At 49.3% G+C, this 16274-nt stretch overlaps 1 protein-coding gene across 1 annotated transcript; it reads left to right on the top strand.

Annotated features, from left to right (window-relative positions):
* The first annotated feature begins 10997 nt into the window (after window positions 1-10997).
* On the top strand, window positions 10998-13621 carry LOC309436223 (tubulin beta-2 chain). Its single transcript, XM_082045245.1, has 4 exons — window positions 10998-11118; window positions 11619-11727; window positions 12010-12120; window positions 12328-13621. Exons 1-4 carry the CDS (start codon window positions 11062-11064, stop codon window positions 13386-13388), a joined length of 1338 nt encoding a protein of 445 aa, XP_081901371.1. The 5' UTR covers window positions 10998-11061; the 3' UTR covers window positions 13389-13621.
* Window positions 13622-16274: the final 2653 nt, after the last annotated feature.

The following is a 16274-nucleotide window of genomic DNA, read 5'->3' as shown; positions in this document are numbered from 1 at the left end:
TCCTTTAACACGCTGATCTTTTTTCTATGGCCGTGAAAGCAGAGCCCATTAGTCTGCTTTATTTGTCAGGTATGAGCCTAAACTGCAGTGAGACACCAGACAGCAAACTAATGATAAAGCACAAAGACACTGTAGCAAAAGCTCTGTATGTGTATATGGATGCCTATATATATTGCTGCTCAGATGATATCTAAGCCCCAAGAGATATGGTTTCAAAGTATGTACTTCTATATTCCTTGTTCTTCTCCAGAAGTTAGGTTGCCCATGAGACTTACTAGATCCTAAACACTGTTTTTTACTGCCCATTTTCTCCCCTGCAGTACTGTTTTAAGCCAGAAGTAAATCTTCTTCCTGGTAACTGAGGAGTTAAGAGATGTAAAGCACATAATTATTATCTGGGAGAAGCAAATATTTTCTGATTCAAAAATGTATTCTGCAGCTTTGATCCTGCAGGAATAAAGTGTGAATTTGACATATGAGGAAGCAGTTGACCATTAGTGTGTATCAGTGAATGCTCTGTTGATGTTTCAAGGACATTCTTATTTATTGTGCCTTTGTGGAGGAGTAAATGACCACTCAATAAAGCCAAATAAAGCCTCTCAGCCGCTCCAACGAGGCTTCTTGGTACCCTGCTGTTGTAACTGTAGCTGTGCTGCAGCCCCAGACTTTCAGGGACCCTGATTTGTGTTGTGACTTGGAGAATCATTGTATGCAGATTTCCCTCAGTAGCATTGGTAGCTGAAAGGGTCCTTTTCACTCGCTGTGCCATCAGAGCACCTCAGCAGCTGAACAAATACTTATTTTTTGTCATAGTTGGATTGTTTTTTTCAGCTGGATCAGTCCTCTGGTCTAGCTTGCCGTGCCACTGCCCAGATACTTGTGCTGGCATAACAAAGGGCAGCATCCAGCAAGCACGACCAAGCGAGAGAGTGTCTCTGCTTAAACTGTACAGTCACTGTGACTATGATGCTGTGGCCATCTAAACCAATTTTAGGAGAGTCTGTCCAAGTCCTGCTTTCTAGGCCTCATCTGACATGATGATGAGTCAGTTTGGGGAACCATACTGGGCAAAAACTATGGGACCCCTGGGATCCTGGGATGGGAAGTTTGTTTAGCTGTGATGGGAAACTGTTCCTGCAACATCTAACCATGGCTGCAGCATGTTCTTAACTTAAGGGTGGCTCAAAATACTTTGTCAAGTGTTGATCAGCCTGACTTAGGGTCACAGAAAAGAGGCAGGAAGATAATCCAGGCTGGAATTTTTGAAAAAGGTGCAGAAAATTGGGGAATCCAACTGGTGAGCTTGTTTGAAAAAAATAACAGTTTAAGAGAACTGCAAGGGGACTACACCAAATTCAGGCTATGGATCTCATGATCTAAAGCAATATCAAGGCCAGTCCCCCCATGAAAAGCCAATGTTTGAAGAAACACCTGTAAGCAAATGCAAAATGTAGTTGTACAAGCAATTCCACATCCGGAATAGCTGCTAGTAATAGTTAGCAGAACTGCTATAGTAACTTCTCAGTGCATCTGTTGGTACCTAGGCAGGCATTGCTCCAAGGAAATCCAGTTCCCAATTTCCAAAAGGCTTAAGGTACCAGCTTTTTCCCTTTAGGAAAACCCTCTTCTGTCAGGTTTGTATCCTTGGTTATTGGGACTTCCCTGCCCTGGGTGGGGTGAGGTCTGGGATGCACTTGGCATGGTCATTCTGTGACAGGCAGCTGGTTGTGATCCACTGCAGGGCGTGTTGGACTAGAAATCAGGGCTGCTAGGTTTTGTGCCTGACTAGCATGGTGACCTTGTGCAAATCTCTTCTACTCTGCTTTGTTTCACTCCTCCACAGACTGGAAGAGTACAATAACACTTGCCTATCTCCCTACAGCTGGAAGAGAAAGTCTATATAACACACAGCTTGTAATGACCTTTGTGAGCCCAGACTAAATTTCAGCCCTTGTCGAATGAGACGTTTTCCTTTTATTGTTATGTGAGTCATTGGAGGAACTTGTCTTCGATCTATTGGAGCATTTGAGACATGTGGGTTTGGAGCTGCTGGACGGGAGGCACTAACATGGAGTGACTCATTGCTCCCCTCAGGAACAAGAAAAGGTTTACGCAGTCGACTGGAAATCATATTTTATATGCAGATAGGCTGCTTCATAGTGGAGAATCCCAAAGCAGCTTACAAACATCAACTCCAGTGCATAAAAAGCCAGCAGCTGTAGTGAGATGTGCAGGTGTAATGAGCTATTACATACCTGTGACCTGACAGGAAGGGGAAGAAGCGTGAAAGCTTGATGGAAATGAGCTTTAGAAAGGCTGAGAAGGGAAGAAAAAAACACACAACACACCTGATGGATTCTGCTATTTTTCTGTCCTTGGGTCACCTAGCAGGACGCGAGACTGGGTTAGGTAACACACACAGGGTACATTGTGTGCTTGAACCAGAGGGGATGCCGGTCTGCTCCTGACTCGAGGGCTGACTTGTATGTACAGGTTGCAAAGAGTTATGTTCTTAGCTGTGGAAATCACTAATTCAAAGTGTATTGCTGGCAGCCGCATAAACAGAGGTTTGAACAAGATTCAGATTGTCTTGGGAGGGGAATTAAATTCCTATTTTTTGAAAGATAGTTTGGTGTGGTCTTGGTTATGGGGCTTGCTGCACTTCTGGTCTCTGTCCCAACCTTCTGGCTACCTTCCCTTTCCTGATGCCAGACTCCCATGAATCTTTTCCTCCTTAGACTGAGCCTTGGACCTAATAGTCTCTGTCACAGAGTCCTTAGCCTACAGGTCTGACCGGACATGTCTGCGCACAGCTTCTCCCTTTCTCAAGCATGCCAGCAAGTGCCTGCCTCTCAGTCTGTTTTTTCAAACAGACACCCTCTTTCATTACATTTTAAAGTAATGGCATGGCCTCTTAATTTTTCCATTTGCAAGCAAAACTAGCTAGACAAAATCAGCTTTGATTCTTTGCTTCCTCCTCCCCAGACAAGGAGTGAAGCTAACAGGCCTGGCATTGTCCCCTAGCAGCCCTCAAGTGTTTGCTCAAAGGTGGCTTAGCTCAAGACAGGCTTTTCTGTTACTTTTTCCTTCCTGTTCTGTTTAATACAGTGGTTTAATAGAAAGATTAAATATCTCAAACAGTAATTTAATACCTGTACATGACTAGAGAGAAGCCCAGTATTTTCTGCTTCATTAAGGATATGACTGTTCAGGCCAGGCTCTCCAAGGTCGTAGCACAGTTCTTGAACAGCATGATTTAGACCAGGGCTGTATTTGTTTTCCCAGCAGAAGTATGTCAAACAGCTACAGCTGCCACTTAATCAGTCTGTCTGAAGTTACTGCTGATTATATAGAATATATTTTTCACAAACATCAATTGTTTCCAATCTCCAGAGTTAAAAATAGAATAAAATAATACTTATCATTAGTATCTGAAGATGGGTGTGTTGCTTATTTGCATGACAACAGAACAGATGGAATAGTTACACTGTCAGAACATACTACCCTAGGAAAATGTTATCAGAGTTCATTTACTGTATTTTCAAAGTCAGGTAAGATCCCAAGAGGCTGAATCTTCATCTTCAAAAAGTCTGTGTCCTGTCCTTGAACAGCAACTGATAAATATGCTTCCCTGCTTCCTTACAGAAAGTACAAGAAATCATCTCCCTTTTCAGCTTGGTCTTTGAAAATGCTGGTGCCAGGCACTGTAGCTGCTGTTGTCACAGAGTCCTAGGATGGACATTGGCCTCCCCCATGACTGAAAGGCTTGTGTATGCATGCAGTTCCATAAAGGGATGTTTGTTATGCGTTTCTCATGAGGCAAACACAAATCAGGTGAAAATTACTCCTAAATCCTGTGGAGAACCATAAATGGGAAAATAGGAGGAGAGAGAAGGACAAAGGAATTTATGGCATTTGGGAGTGATACCTTTCTTTACTAGATTCAGGATCTGAGCCAGCCTCTACAGAAATCAACTGAATGAACACCTGCTAGCTCCTGTAAGCTGAAGATAAAGCTTTCAATGCTGAATTTTGCTTGGTTGTCCAACATGCTGTAGTTTGGGCTTCTGAATTACTGCTGGCTGGACTGCTCACACACCTGCATCTCCACCCTTGCAAGGATGAGCCTGTAAAAGCCATGCAGCTCTTCAGGCACTGATTAACTCCCTCCCCTGTGCTCCCTATAAGCGCCTGCGACCCACCCAGACTGCTCACCCCGGGTGACAATGTCAGCACCAGCACAGTGGCCCTCTGTCACCACACCCCAATTTTGCCACCTTTTCCCCATCCCCGCAATCCCAGCAGCAGGGATTCCTTAAAATACAAGGGGAAGGAAGGGCTGGAAACAGTGTTTGCGTCTGCCGCCAGTTCTAGCTCAGCGAGGATGCTTCCAGCTTTAATAAACCAGATGATCAAAGCCTTTGTGTAAATCCTGTCATCAGGAGAGAGATCGTACCGCTGTACCGACAGCAACCAGATCCCTGTGCAGCTCCCCCAAACCCTGTTTTTCTGAGCTGCAAGCACTTGGTATCCAGATCTCCCTCCAGCCTGGCAATGGGAAGGCAACTGATGCCGGAGAGAGAGAAATCTTTCCAGTCCTTTTCTTTTCCAGTAAGCCGGAGATTTTTAATATACATGTGAGTGATATGGGGCCTTTTTTTTTTTTTCTCTCAGACTTGAAAATTATAATTGTTTTCTTTCCAGTCTTCTGAGAGATGCCTATCCGAGGCACCTGAGTGCAGCCAAAACAGCTGCCTGATAAAATCTTTACAATTCATTTGCACAACCATGTGTTTTGCAAAGGAAAAAGAAAGTGTTAACGAGTTGACAAGCACACTCTTCCTTGCAGCAAGCAGCGCTGCCAGCCGCAATATTACTGCAGGGAGGAGAGAGCAGGGTAGTGGCAGACCTTGAAAAAATATTCTTTGTTCAAGCCGGTTACAAAGACTCCTACTTCCTACCAAATTCCAGCTGGCCGAGCAAGGCAATAGATTCAGTAGAAACTCGGCTTGGTAACGACAAAGGGCAGCATGTTGCTATCAGGGTTTTAGGGATGAATCCATGGGGTGGAAAGAAAAAACGTTTAACCAAGAAGGATCAAAGCAAAAAGGAGTGTTTGCTAGGCATGTAGTTTCTGTATCGCTGCTGTTCCAGATTCTGACCCCACGACTGCGAATGAGGGTCGGGAGGTGGTTTTACTCTGTGATGCTGCCATTTGCAACCAGATCCTCAAACGATGCAAATTTGCTCGATCTCAGTTCAGCCTGAACACACATATACACATACAAATATCCAGCTTAGGGAAGAAAGGACCAAGGGCAGATTTCAATAATAACTTAGACAAGCAAGTGAATATTTTCTTTCATGCCTTGCTCTTTTGCATTTACTGAATTTGTTCCACATGAATGTAGAAACAGCTGCATCAGCAGCAGCACTGAGGCTGGAACCTTATTAATATTTATGCCTGGAGAGCCGAGCACACAGGAATCAAAATGCCTTCCTGTCACTGGTTCGGGGACCCCAGCATCCATACAGCATCTTGTCATGTTTGGTGGCCAGGCAAGCAGATTTATTAGAGAGCAGCTCAGTTTCTCATCAGGACTCTCACCTGATTGCAGGAAAACTGCCCTTCACCTCCTACCTGCCCTTTGCTCTTCGTCATTCAATAATTTCCCGATTAAGGAAACCATTTTTCATCTCTATTTTGCACTTCTGTGGTTTACATTCTCATACATTAAATGCAGTTTGAGACATTATTAGATGCTTGAATTATTTTTATTTGCTTATAGAAGGGCATACCTGTAAACCTTACTGTGAATGAGGTGAAACAAAAATAATGCTGTGACAGGTCCAGCATTTGCTCGAGTGGATCAAGTTCACAACGCATGATGCTATGCACATGAAAGGTGTCGCATGGTGCCAGTGTGCCCCTCTGAGCCTTCTTTGGGACTCTTTACTGCTATAATTTTTGCTGACAAGGTGCCAGAGGGATAGCCCTTAATCTGAGGCTGGGGGTTTTCCTCACTGAGAGTGCTGAGCAGGATTCCAGCTGACAGTCTTGCTCCAGCTTTTGTTTTGCTAGAGTAATCTTTACCTTGTCTAATAATGAGTAGCTGGTGAGCAGGCAGGTGCAGACAGTGCTCTCAGCAAAACTGAAACATTCACATATTTCTAACTAATGAATAGAAACAGTGGCTTGCAGCAGCAGTAGAAGAGAAAAAAATAATCCCGTGATCTGGTTGAAGCCGGTTGTGGGGAAGATGCATAAGCAGCCCCAAAAGGCGACACAAGCATTCCCCAGCTTCACTCCTGCCAAGGCCAATGATGCCCCGAGATGGGCAGCACCGACAGGGGCTGCAGGGCAGCAGTCCCAGCCCCAGAGCCCTCTGGTAACTGTGGCAGCACCGGAGAGATGCCCCTGCTTCCCTGGGGTGCTGCCCAGGTGGGCCTGGGGCTACAAGTACAGCATGGCCATGACCTGGGTCTCTCCTGCTGGGGCTTCTTGGGTGAGCAGAGCCCACCCTGCTGCTGGGCTGGTGTGGGGCCGCTGCCAGTGGTGTGACCAGCCCTCTCTGCTGTGCATCCCATTGGGCACTTGGGCACATGCCACTAGCCATCCTGGGTATTGTGGCTTGAAGACAGCTTGGTTTTGATGGGCTCTGGGGTCTGAGTGTTGCACTGATGGACAGGGACAGCTGCTGGCGTGCTGGTTGGGCAGGTGTGGGTAGGAGGAGACAAACTGGTCTTTGCTGCTCCCATTGCTGCTCTCCATGTCCTCAGTGTTGACACGCTGTGGTTTTCTGCCACCAACCTGTTTTCTTCCTTGAGGATCTCTCAGCTTTCCATGCTGGTGTTGATCCTTCCCTGTATTTGAGCTGCTGATGATAATCATGCTCTCTGCCTGCAGTTCTACCTTTTCTTATTGGGTATGGTGCTGCGCTGCTGAATTTCCCATAGTTTAGCAATTTTCTGGAGAGGCTGTGCAGAGACTCTACAGCTGGGCCAGGTTACAGACAGGACTCTTGTTGAGGACAAGGTTACCGAGGGTCACAGCACATAGTCATGGCTGCTACCAGCCTTGACTGCTTCTTGTCCTTTCCCACCAGCAGGCACAGGTTTGTCCAGCCATTGGTATAGCCTCCAAGCAACCCGTATGCAAAACCCAAGAAGGCACACAGAAATTGAGACCCTCAACAAAAATTTTGTTTGCATAGATACAAAATATTTCCTCTGTGTGGGCATCACCCTGAAGTCCTCCTAAATGTACCCAGGGTCCTCCTGGCTTGCCCCTCCCTTGCCCTCTTCTGAGATACAATGACACAAAATGTTGTTTTGCCCTAAATGATCGAATGAGCTGCCTTAGACGCAGGTCATCTACCGTCTAGCCTGGTCCATGGTGTAGGACCACAACTTGTGACAGTCCAAACTTCTTTCTCATTTTTATGTACTGCAGCATCCCATCTCCCAAGATATAGAAAGCTTAGGTGCCACTCTTGGGGTTTGGGCATAACTTCAAGGTCTTTCAATCACTGACATCCTTCTGAGAGGAGCCACAAACAAGAACATGACCCATGAAATAGGACACTGAGTCATGAGATGGGTGCATGCTCTCTGAAAGGAAGAGGATTGTCTCTTTAGGAAAAATGTTCTAATGACCCACAAACCATGCTGCAGTACATCACACAAATGCACATATTTCTTATTATGACGTTAAATGACTGAGTCCTTCCCTTGGGCTTTAGTTAGCTGGCTGTTGCAACCTTCTTCATCCTGCAAGTGAGTTGGGACTTTCATCAGTGACCATGTCAGTAGCTTAAGGCAGAGGCTCTGAGAGTGATCACACCCAGCCTAGTAGCTGGGAGGATGGGAACCATGGGAGCGAGGAGAGGATACATTGGATAAAACTGTGTTGATCCTCTGATCTTCATTAAACAAACTCTTGACTGAGGTCACATTATTCCTCCTCTTGTACATCCAGCGAGGATGGCTGCGGAATAACCCTATGACCCAGTATTTTACCCGCCCTGCCACCATTTCTGCACTCTCGTAGCCACGCTGCTTTTACACCCTGGGAAATCAGCCGGGCGAGTGAAAATGTTGCAGCGTTTTTTTGTTCCTTTCTTTTTTGTGCAGCTCGTTTCTGCAGGAAGGCGGGGGCCGGGGGGGATGGTTGCCGAGGAGACTGGGGATGGAGGAATCCAGCCAGGGTCGGCCGAGGCTGGGGCAGGGGCTGTGCTGACAGACACATGGATGTGAGGCAAATACAGAGTGGGGAGAGGCACTGGCAGCTAACAGCTGAACAGTTCATTTCCCTGCAAGTAATTTTCAATAAGCTATATTGAACCTTTTGGAAACCTTCTGGTTCAAATGCTTACCTTTGAATTAAGCTGGACCTTGTCTGAAGTGTCCTAAAGTGATCTGAATGGCTGCTGTTCAACTGTAAAGTGTCTTGTCTGGGGGCTGCAGAAAAGCTAGACCTGGATTTCCTCCTTCATCCCTCAGTAATGCAGCTATTTATTTTAGAAAACAGCATTTCACATTTTTTTTTCTTCTAGTCTCAACAAGTTCTATACAGAAGATATATTTGAATCCCTCGGCCTTCAAAAATGCGAATTAATTTATTTTAAGATAAAGCAGTTGGGGTGGGTTTCGTTCCTCTGGTGTTAATAATCTGTTTTACTTGAATTGGATTTTAAAATGGCTTCCTTTGAAACCCCAAGCTGTTAGGAATGAGCTTAACATAGGTATGGAGGATGTGTAAAAATCAGCTGCTCCCTTTCACACTGAAATGTCAATAATTCTTCTAGTAAATAACTAATATGCACTGAATACAATATGTAGAATACTTGGAAATCATAGTTTCAAGCACTCATGGTACCTGTATTTTGCACCAGCTCTGCTCTAGTTGAGTTTGGCTGTGACTGTGTTTCCAGGAACACACCCACTGCAGCCATAGGAAAAGCTGGCACTGCTTTGAATTGTTACCTGAAGCGGTCAGTGGTCCACTGAATTTGCTAATCTGCAAGTTATTTTTAAACAAGTCATTATAGATGTGGATGTTGATTATGCAGTTAACATGCCACCAAAAAAGTTCACTTGGAATTAAAGCTACACATTGTTTGTGAAGCGTAGTCAACCAAATAATTAAATTGCTCCTGGCTTAGACCAGTAAAAACAGATTTTACAGGGAGTGCATTTTTTCTCAGAATCACTACAGAAGAGACAAAACAGAGACAAACCTGTATTATCCAGCATCCCCTTTTGGAGCTGGGATGCCTTCTCCCTGTAAGGTGAACAAAAGAAAGGTGTGGATGCTTTGGCATATCAATCAGACGAAACCGGGTTCTTCTGCTGATGTAAAATTAGACCTAGAGTGATCCACAGGCAGGATTATCGATCTGCACAAACGAGGTTAGAAAGATTAGGGGCATCGGCACATGAATAGAACAAAGAAAAGAGTATATTGAAGAAATGTGCGCTGGAAATGGTGATGAGCTTTTATCTGTACCTCTAGAATAGCTGCAGCCTTGACACAGAGGGTCACTAAAACCGTGTTTAGCGGGGTACAGCCTGGCGGGGAGCCTGCCTGCCCTTGCCGGGGCTCTGGGCAGCCTCCCATGGGAGCCGCACCCTCCCATCGCCGCACACGCTGATCCGGACGGTGCTGCGAAGCAGGCGGTACAGATGAGGAGCCAACACGCCGCGCTGACCGAACCGAAGGGCCCCGGGTGAGGTGCGGACCGTGCCGCCCTCCCGTGCTCTTCCTTCCCCTGACCTCCTACTCCGGCGGCGGCGTGGGCATGTGCTCTGCCCGCCGGCTCTCCCGCCCTGGTAATGACCGCGGTGCCACACCGCGCTGCTCGAAATTAACCCTGAAAGAGCATCTCTGGGGCGCTCTTGTTCAAACCTGCCTTGCCCCCCCCCCTCATTTCCAGCTCCTCGCCTTTCTTCATCTCTTACCATGTGTAAATCTGCAACGAGGTGACAACGTGCTGAGAGTTTATAGGACCTGATTGCTGCAGAGCTCAAAGAAAATACTCCCCGAGCCCTGCTCAGGAGCACCCGCGTTGTCTATTGTCTAACTGAGGGTCGCTGGTGGTCGCAGCTGGACGGGGAACAGCGGGGAGCCGGTGGCTTTGCTAGAAAGCGGCTCCTGGCCCAGCTACGGGAACTAAATCCGACCTTTTTAGGTGGAGAAAAAAGCTGAGCTCAGCACCGGGGGAGCGGCAGGCAGGGATCGCTCGGGGGACGGCTGGATATCGGGCAGGGTGGGCGGACGGCAGGTTACACCGCACAGCCTGTATTGCGGTGAAACCCACCCCTGTCCTGCCGGGAGTAAATGAACTGGGTCAGGCCGTGGGAATCCTGACAGCCGGTGCATGCAGGGGGGCGGCAGTCACCGGCGGTCGGTGATGGAGGGGTTGCGTGTGGGGAGCGGAGTCTCCCACCGGTGCCGCGTGAACGGCGGCAACGACGCAGGGTGGGGGTGGTGGGAGGTGTCGGGCTCCCCCCGCCTTGCGCGGCAACGCCCGCTGCTGCGGCAGGGAGAGCTGCTTGTCTTGGGGAACAAAAGGCTGAGGCGGCCGTAGGAAGGCGGAGGGAGGGCTGCCACCAGCAGCGCGGCGGCGGGGCCGGTTCACACATGGGCGGCCAGCAAAGCCCCGGGGCGGGCGGGACCCTGGACGGGGAATAGACCCCCCGGGCAGATCCCCCGGCCCCACCGCCGCGCTCCGCGCCTTTGTCCCCGCTGTCAGCGACGAACCGGGCCGGCGGCGGGCGGTGGCACCGGTTCGCCGCGGCCCCTCCGGGAAAGCCCCGCCCCTGGCCACTCCCCTAGTACCGTACCACACCGCCCGCTGCGGGAGACAATACCGCAGCCACGCCCCGTCGCCGAGCTCCCATTGGCTCCGCGGCGCTCCCGCATGACGTCACCGGCAGGGCGGGGCGCGGCGCCCAATTTAAGGGGCGGCGCGGGGCGCGGCCGCTGCAGCGGCGAGTGCGGGAGCGGGCGGTGAAGGCGGCAGCAGCGGCAGGAGAGGGGCAGCGTCGGACACCGGCACCATGCGTGAGATCGTGCACATCCAGGCCGGGCAGTGCGGCAACCAGATCGGCGCCAAGGTACGGGCCGGCGCCCTAGCCGTCTGCCCGGGGCTCCGGGTCGAGGTCTGGGGTGGTGCCCGTTCAGCCGGGCTCCGCGTGTCCCAGGGAGAGCGCTGCTGGGAGCACCCGCTTTCCCGCTGCGGAGCACCGCCAGGTTCTCCCCGTCGCGGGAGGGTCCACGCGTGGCGGCGCCCAGCTGTCGCCTCTTGGGGGATAGTGGGTGGCTGCCGCGGCTTGGGCGCGGCGCATCTTGGGTGAGGGGGAGGCAGCGATGCCATCTATGTGCACCCCGCGGGCTGCAGGGGTCCTGGCCATGTGGGGGCAGGGGCACCGAGCCGGTGCCACACCCCTCACGGCGATGGGTGGGGCGAGGGGCGCGGTAGTGGCCGCGTCTGGCGGGGGCTGCCCCCCCACACGCGGCGAATCCCCGCCTGCCACGTCGAGAGACTTTGGCCAGGGGGCGCGGGCGGGGCGTGGTGGCGCTGACCCTCCCCCCGTCCTTCTCATGGTCCCCGCAGTTCTGGGAGGTCATCAGCGATGAGCACGGAATTGACCCCACTGGCAGCTACCACGGGGACAGCGACCTGCAGCTGGAGAGGATCAATGTCTACTACAATGAAGCCACTGGTAACGCCCCTTTATAACAAGCTTCCCGGCCAGGTGCTGTTAAGGGGACAGGCAGGGTGTCCTCACTGCCTTCTGCCATGGGGGCTCTGCCCCAGCCCTTTCCACAGCGGGTAACCTCTTAGCACAGCTGTAACAGCTGCTTTGTATTCCCATCCCCAACTACTTCCCTCCAATTTCCCTCACCCTCCGTGTCCTGGGGAGGCGGAAGGGAGCACAGCAGGGCTCCTGTGACGCTGGCTGCCAACTGTGGGGCTGTAACGCTGGCGCTGGTTCTTCCTGCAGGTAACAAGTATGTCCCACGGGCCATCCTGGTGGATCTGGAGCCTGGCACAATGGACTCTGTGCGCTCTGGCCCTTTTGGACAGATCTTCCGCCCTGACAACTTTGTCTTTGGTAAGTGAGGCTGAGAAGGAGGAGTCTCAAAGTAGGAGCCGCTAGCACAGGGAACTGTGAGCACACAGGTGACCTGGGAGGGCCAAATACCAACAGCATAGTAGGGGTGGAAGTGAGGAATGAACCGCGGGGGGTGGGACAAGGGGGACGATCTCTGTTCCTCCCATGGGCACTAATGCAGCACGTTGCTTTGGGTCTACCCTCTAGGTCAGAGTGGGGCTGGCAACAACTGGGCTAAGGGGCACTACACAGAAGGTGCTGAGCTGGTGGACTCTGTCCTGGATGTGGTGAGGAAGGAGTCGGAGAGCTGTGACTGCCTCCAGGGCTTCCAGTTGACCCACTCGCTGGGTGGCGGCACGGGCTCTGGGATGGGCACCCTCCTCATCAGCAAGATCCGGGAGGAGTACCCCGACCGCATCATGAACACCTTCAGCGTCATGCCCTCGCCCAAGGTGTCGGACACGGTGGTGGAGCCCTACAATGCCACCCTCTCTGTGCACCAGCTGGTGGAGAACACGGATGAGACCTACTGCATCGACAACGAGGCCCTGTACGACATTTGCTTCCGCACCCTGAAGCTGACCACTCCCACGTACGGGGACCTCAACCACCTGGTGTCGGCCACCATGAGCGGCGTGACCACCTGCCTGCGCTTCCCCGGGCAGCTGAACGCTGACCTGCGCAAGCTGGCCGTCAACATGGTGCCTTTCCCCCGGCTGCACTTCTTCATGCCGGGCTTTGCCCCTCTCACCAGCCGCGGCAGCCAGCAGTACCGAGCCCTGACGGTGCCCGAGCTGACGCAGCAGATGTTTGACTCCAAGAACATGATGGCCGCCTGCGACCCCCGCCACGGTCGCTACCTGACGGTGGCCGCCATCTTCCGGGGACGCATGTCTATGAAGGAGGTGGACGAGCAGATGCTCAACGTGCAGAACAAGAACAGCAGCTACTTTGTGGAGTGGATCCCCAACAATGTGAAGACAGCCGTCTGTGACATCCCCCCACGCGGCCTCAAGATGTCCGCCACCTTCATTGGCAACAGCACGGCCATTCAGGAGCTCTTCAAGAGGATCTCGGAGCAGTTCACGGCCATGTTCCGGCGCAAGGCTTTCTTGCACTGGTACACTGGCGAGGGCATGGATGAAATGGAGTTCACGGAGGCCGAGAGCAACATGAATGACCTGGTCTCCGAATACCAGCAATACCAGGATGCCACTGCTGATGAGCAGGGGGAGTTTGAAGAGGAAGGAGAGGAGGATGAAGCATGAAGTTGAAATTGGTAGGAGTTAAGTATAGTCTGAGCAGGCAAGTGTTCATTGAGAGAAGGAATCTGTGCAGTTGTGCTGAAGCATGCATTTTTTAATTTGGTGCTCTCCACTGTTGCTTCTGTCAGCAGTTTTGTATCCTTGACTGTCCAATGTAACAGTAGTTGCAAAAATACTTCAGAGTCTTCTGTTGAAATGGTTAACTTCTCAAACATAAAGGCTTTTTGTGTCCTAAACTGTCTCCTCTGCCTTATTTCTCTCTCTTTAGATTAAGAGAATAACTCTTGTGTAGTTTTCTGTAGCTTCACTTCTCAGTTTAATCCTTAACGTCAGTGAAAGTTTAAACTCAAAGCGAGGTTTCTCAAGCCATGAATGTGGCAGCATGAGTAAACTGCAGTTGCTTGCCTTAAGATGGTAGCTAATTTATGGGAACTGGGCTTCACTGTTAGACACTCCTGCATTTAACAGCTAATCTATTGTTGGGGAGAAAGCTGCCTCAACTAGTAGAAACAAGACACTGCGCTTGAAATCCTGCATCTCCTATTTATGGACATACATGGTAGTGAGGTCAGGGAGAAGGTATTGAATTGCACATTACAAGCTGTCAAAACTGATCTTGCAAGATAGCTGCAGGCTTGCCCACTGCCATTCAGCAACTCTTAGTTCCAGGGCCTGTAGTACATGCATGTGGGTGGCTGCCTCTAATTTTACTCGGTCCTGAGCTGTCCTGTCTCCCCAATTTTCCTCTCTAAATATGAAAAGTCCATGCAGAGAAGTATGAATCTGTCCTAGCAGACAACTCGATTATGAACCTGGACTTTCTCTTCAGGCATAAAATTCTTGAGTGTTTCCCAAAAATAATCACTAAGCTGTCCTTAACTGTAAAGAGATTGACTCTTTGTGGCAGTCGATTCCCTTTAGGAGATAAGAGGTGATGGGCAGATTTCTAGCTAACATGGCTCAAAAGGCTACCCAGAGCACCCATGCAATCTTGGAGCAGTCAGGTAGTTACCCTGACAATAGCTGTCTCCTGCACCCAAGTTATGCATTTACAGGACTGTTGTTTGATGCTCTTGGTCCCTGCAGCAGGACCTGGACCTCTACTCAGACAGGTGGGAGCAGTGCAGCAGCACCCTGTTGTGCATATCTGCAGAGGTATGTGTGGCTTCCTTACAGTGAGGGAGGGGGGATGCGTGTTGCCATGTGTTTAAAGGATGCAAGAATCCCGAGTGAGTTTATGCTGCAGTTGTTGGTAGTTAAAAGGCCTGTGAGACTTCTTAGTCCTACAAAACAACAGTATAATAAAATCCCCCATGGAGTATCGCAGCTACCCAATTTGTAAGCTTAGTCCTTAGTTCACCCAAACACCACTTATGGGAGTGTTGCTTTGAGAACTGCTGCCAATGCTCCAGTCATTGCAGTACTCACTGCTCTGAAAGAGCTGGTACCCACACGTGTGCAACATCTTCTGTGATCCTTTAATAGAGTGCTTGCAAGGCATTGCTGGAATAAAGACTTAAAAGGGAACTACTGTGCATAACTAATACCTTGCCCATTTTGGCTCTGTTAATTGATTGCTGCCTGCAGCCACTGCTCTAAGTGTACCCTGTTACTTTGCTCATGGGCTTATTATCCTACGGTGAGATCTATGATGATGCACAGGAAAACAGGCATTTGCTAAAGCTTTTCTCTTATCTCTATGCTTCTTCCCTGGTGTACACCCTGTGAAGAGGAGTGAGAAACACTTAAACTGCCTGAACTGTCAGCAAATAAATACAACTGTGTATACCCACAATAGTACTTGTATTTCCTAGAGCTTGGGCAGTTCTAGGATTAGGCATTAAACAAACTGAGGTTGTTTTAGTAAATGAGTTACAACATGCTGCCCCAAGCCCTTTGGGGAAATAACAGCTTATCTGGTTGTCCAAGTAATGTTCCCTTGAAATTACCTACCTGGGTTGTACTTGAAACCATTTATCCTATAGCTTTCTTTGTAGAGCTGAGAAGGGGAGCCAGCAAATGAATTTTAAACAAAGTTTTAACTCAAACGTGAGAGCCCAATCTTTGATAGTAAAGATCTTCTTTTCTGCCATGGGACTGTAGCAGGTTCCACTAGTGTTCAGCATGTCTAGCTTCTAATTCTTAGTGTAATTACACTTTATCTCTAACTAACCCTTAAAAATAGCTACCCAAGTGACACATTTCAGTGCATCTCCTCTACTAGAAACTAGGACACCATCCTACGTTGCTTGGTGTTGTTTGTATTCTGTTTTTTTCTAGAGGAAGAAAAGCCCTAGATACCCTAGACAGAAACATGTCCTTTCATAAATCCTACACAGCTTATTTGCCAGTCATAATCATTAAAAAAATTGGTAGGAGTTGTGAGAAATACAGGAAAAGAGGATACTGAAAGATTTAGAGGGGAGGCTGAAAACTCCTTGGTAGGAAAACTATAAGGGAGGGTGACTGTCCCACTGGGCCTGGGGGCTGCAGTAGCATTTCTTTTGCTGTTGGATCTTTGAGTTTTAGCTGTATCTGTTTCCCAGGAGACCATTCACTGTAAAAAATGGAGACTTCTGTATGCCAAACAACTAACGGGTGTCTTCACAAGTGCTCATGGTTGCACTGTTTCTGTTTCACAGAACCACTGAAAGGATTTCAGATTAGGTAATCTGACTGCCTTAACTTCTGTTGGTTGTTGATTTTTATTTGTCTATGTGATGAACAACACCCCCAAGGCTAAAGGTCTTGCATGAGGTACACTGTCTGGAAGAAATGAGGATAGATAGCACAGGCTTAGTGGTGTGCATCTTAAGCCGCTTACAAAGACTCTTTTGTGTTGAGGTAGAAATTAATAATACCAAGCAATATACTTTTGTTTCAACAGAT

Source organism: Streptopelia decaocto (assembly GCF_964273445.1).
Source record: "Streptopelia decaocto genome assembly, chromosome: 2".
NCBI classification, from domain to species: domain Eukaryota; kingdom Metazoa; phylum Chordata; class Aves; order Columbiformes; family Columbidae; genus Streptopelia; species Streptopelia decaocto.
The sequence above is the reverse complement of the archived record's forward strand: the minus strand, read 5'-3'. Positions and strand labels throughout refer to the sequence as shown.

Coding starts and splice junctions, on each gene's coding strand:
- LOC309436223 (XM_082045245.1), top strand. CDS start 11,062: ATGCGTGAGATCGTGCACATCCAGGCCGGGCAGTGCGGCAACCAGATC. Junction 11,728..12,009: donor CTACTACAATGAAGCCACTG/GTAACGCCCCTT, acceptor TTCTTCCTGCAG/GTAACAAGTATGTCCCACGG. Junction 12,121..12,327: donor CCCTGACAACTTTGTCTTTG/GTAAGTGAGGCT, acceptor TCTACCCTCTAG/GTCAGAGTGGGGCTGGCAAC.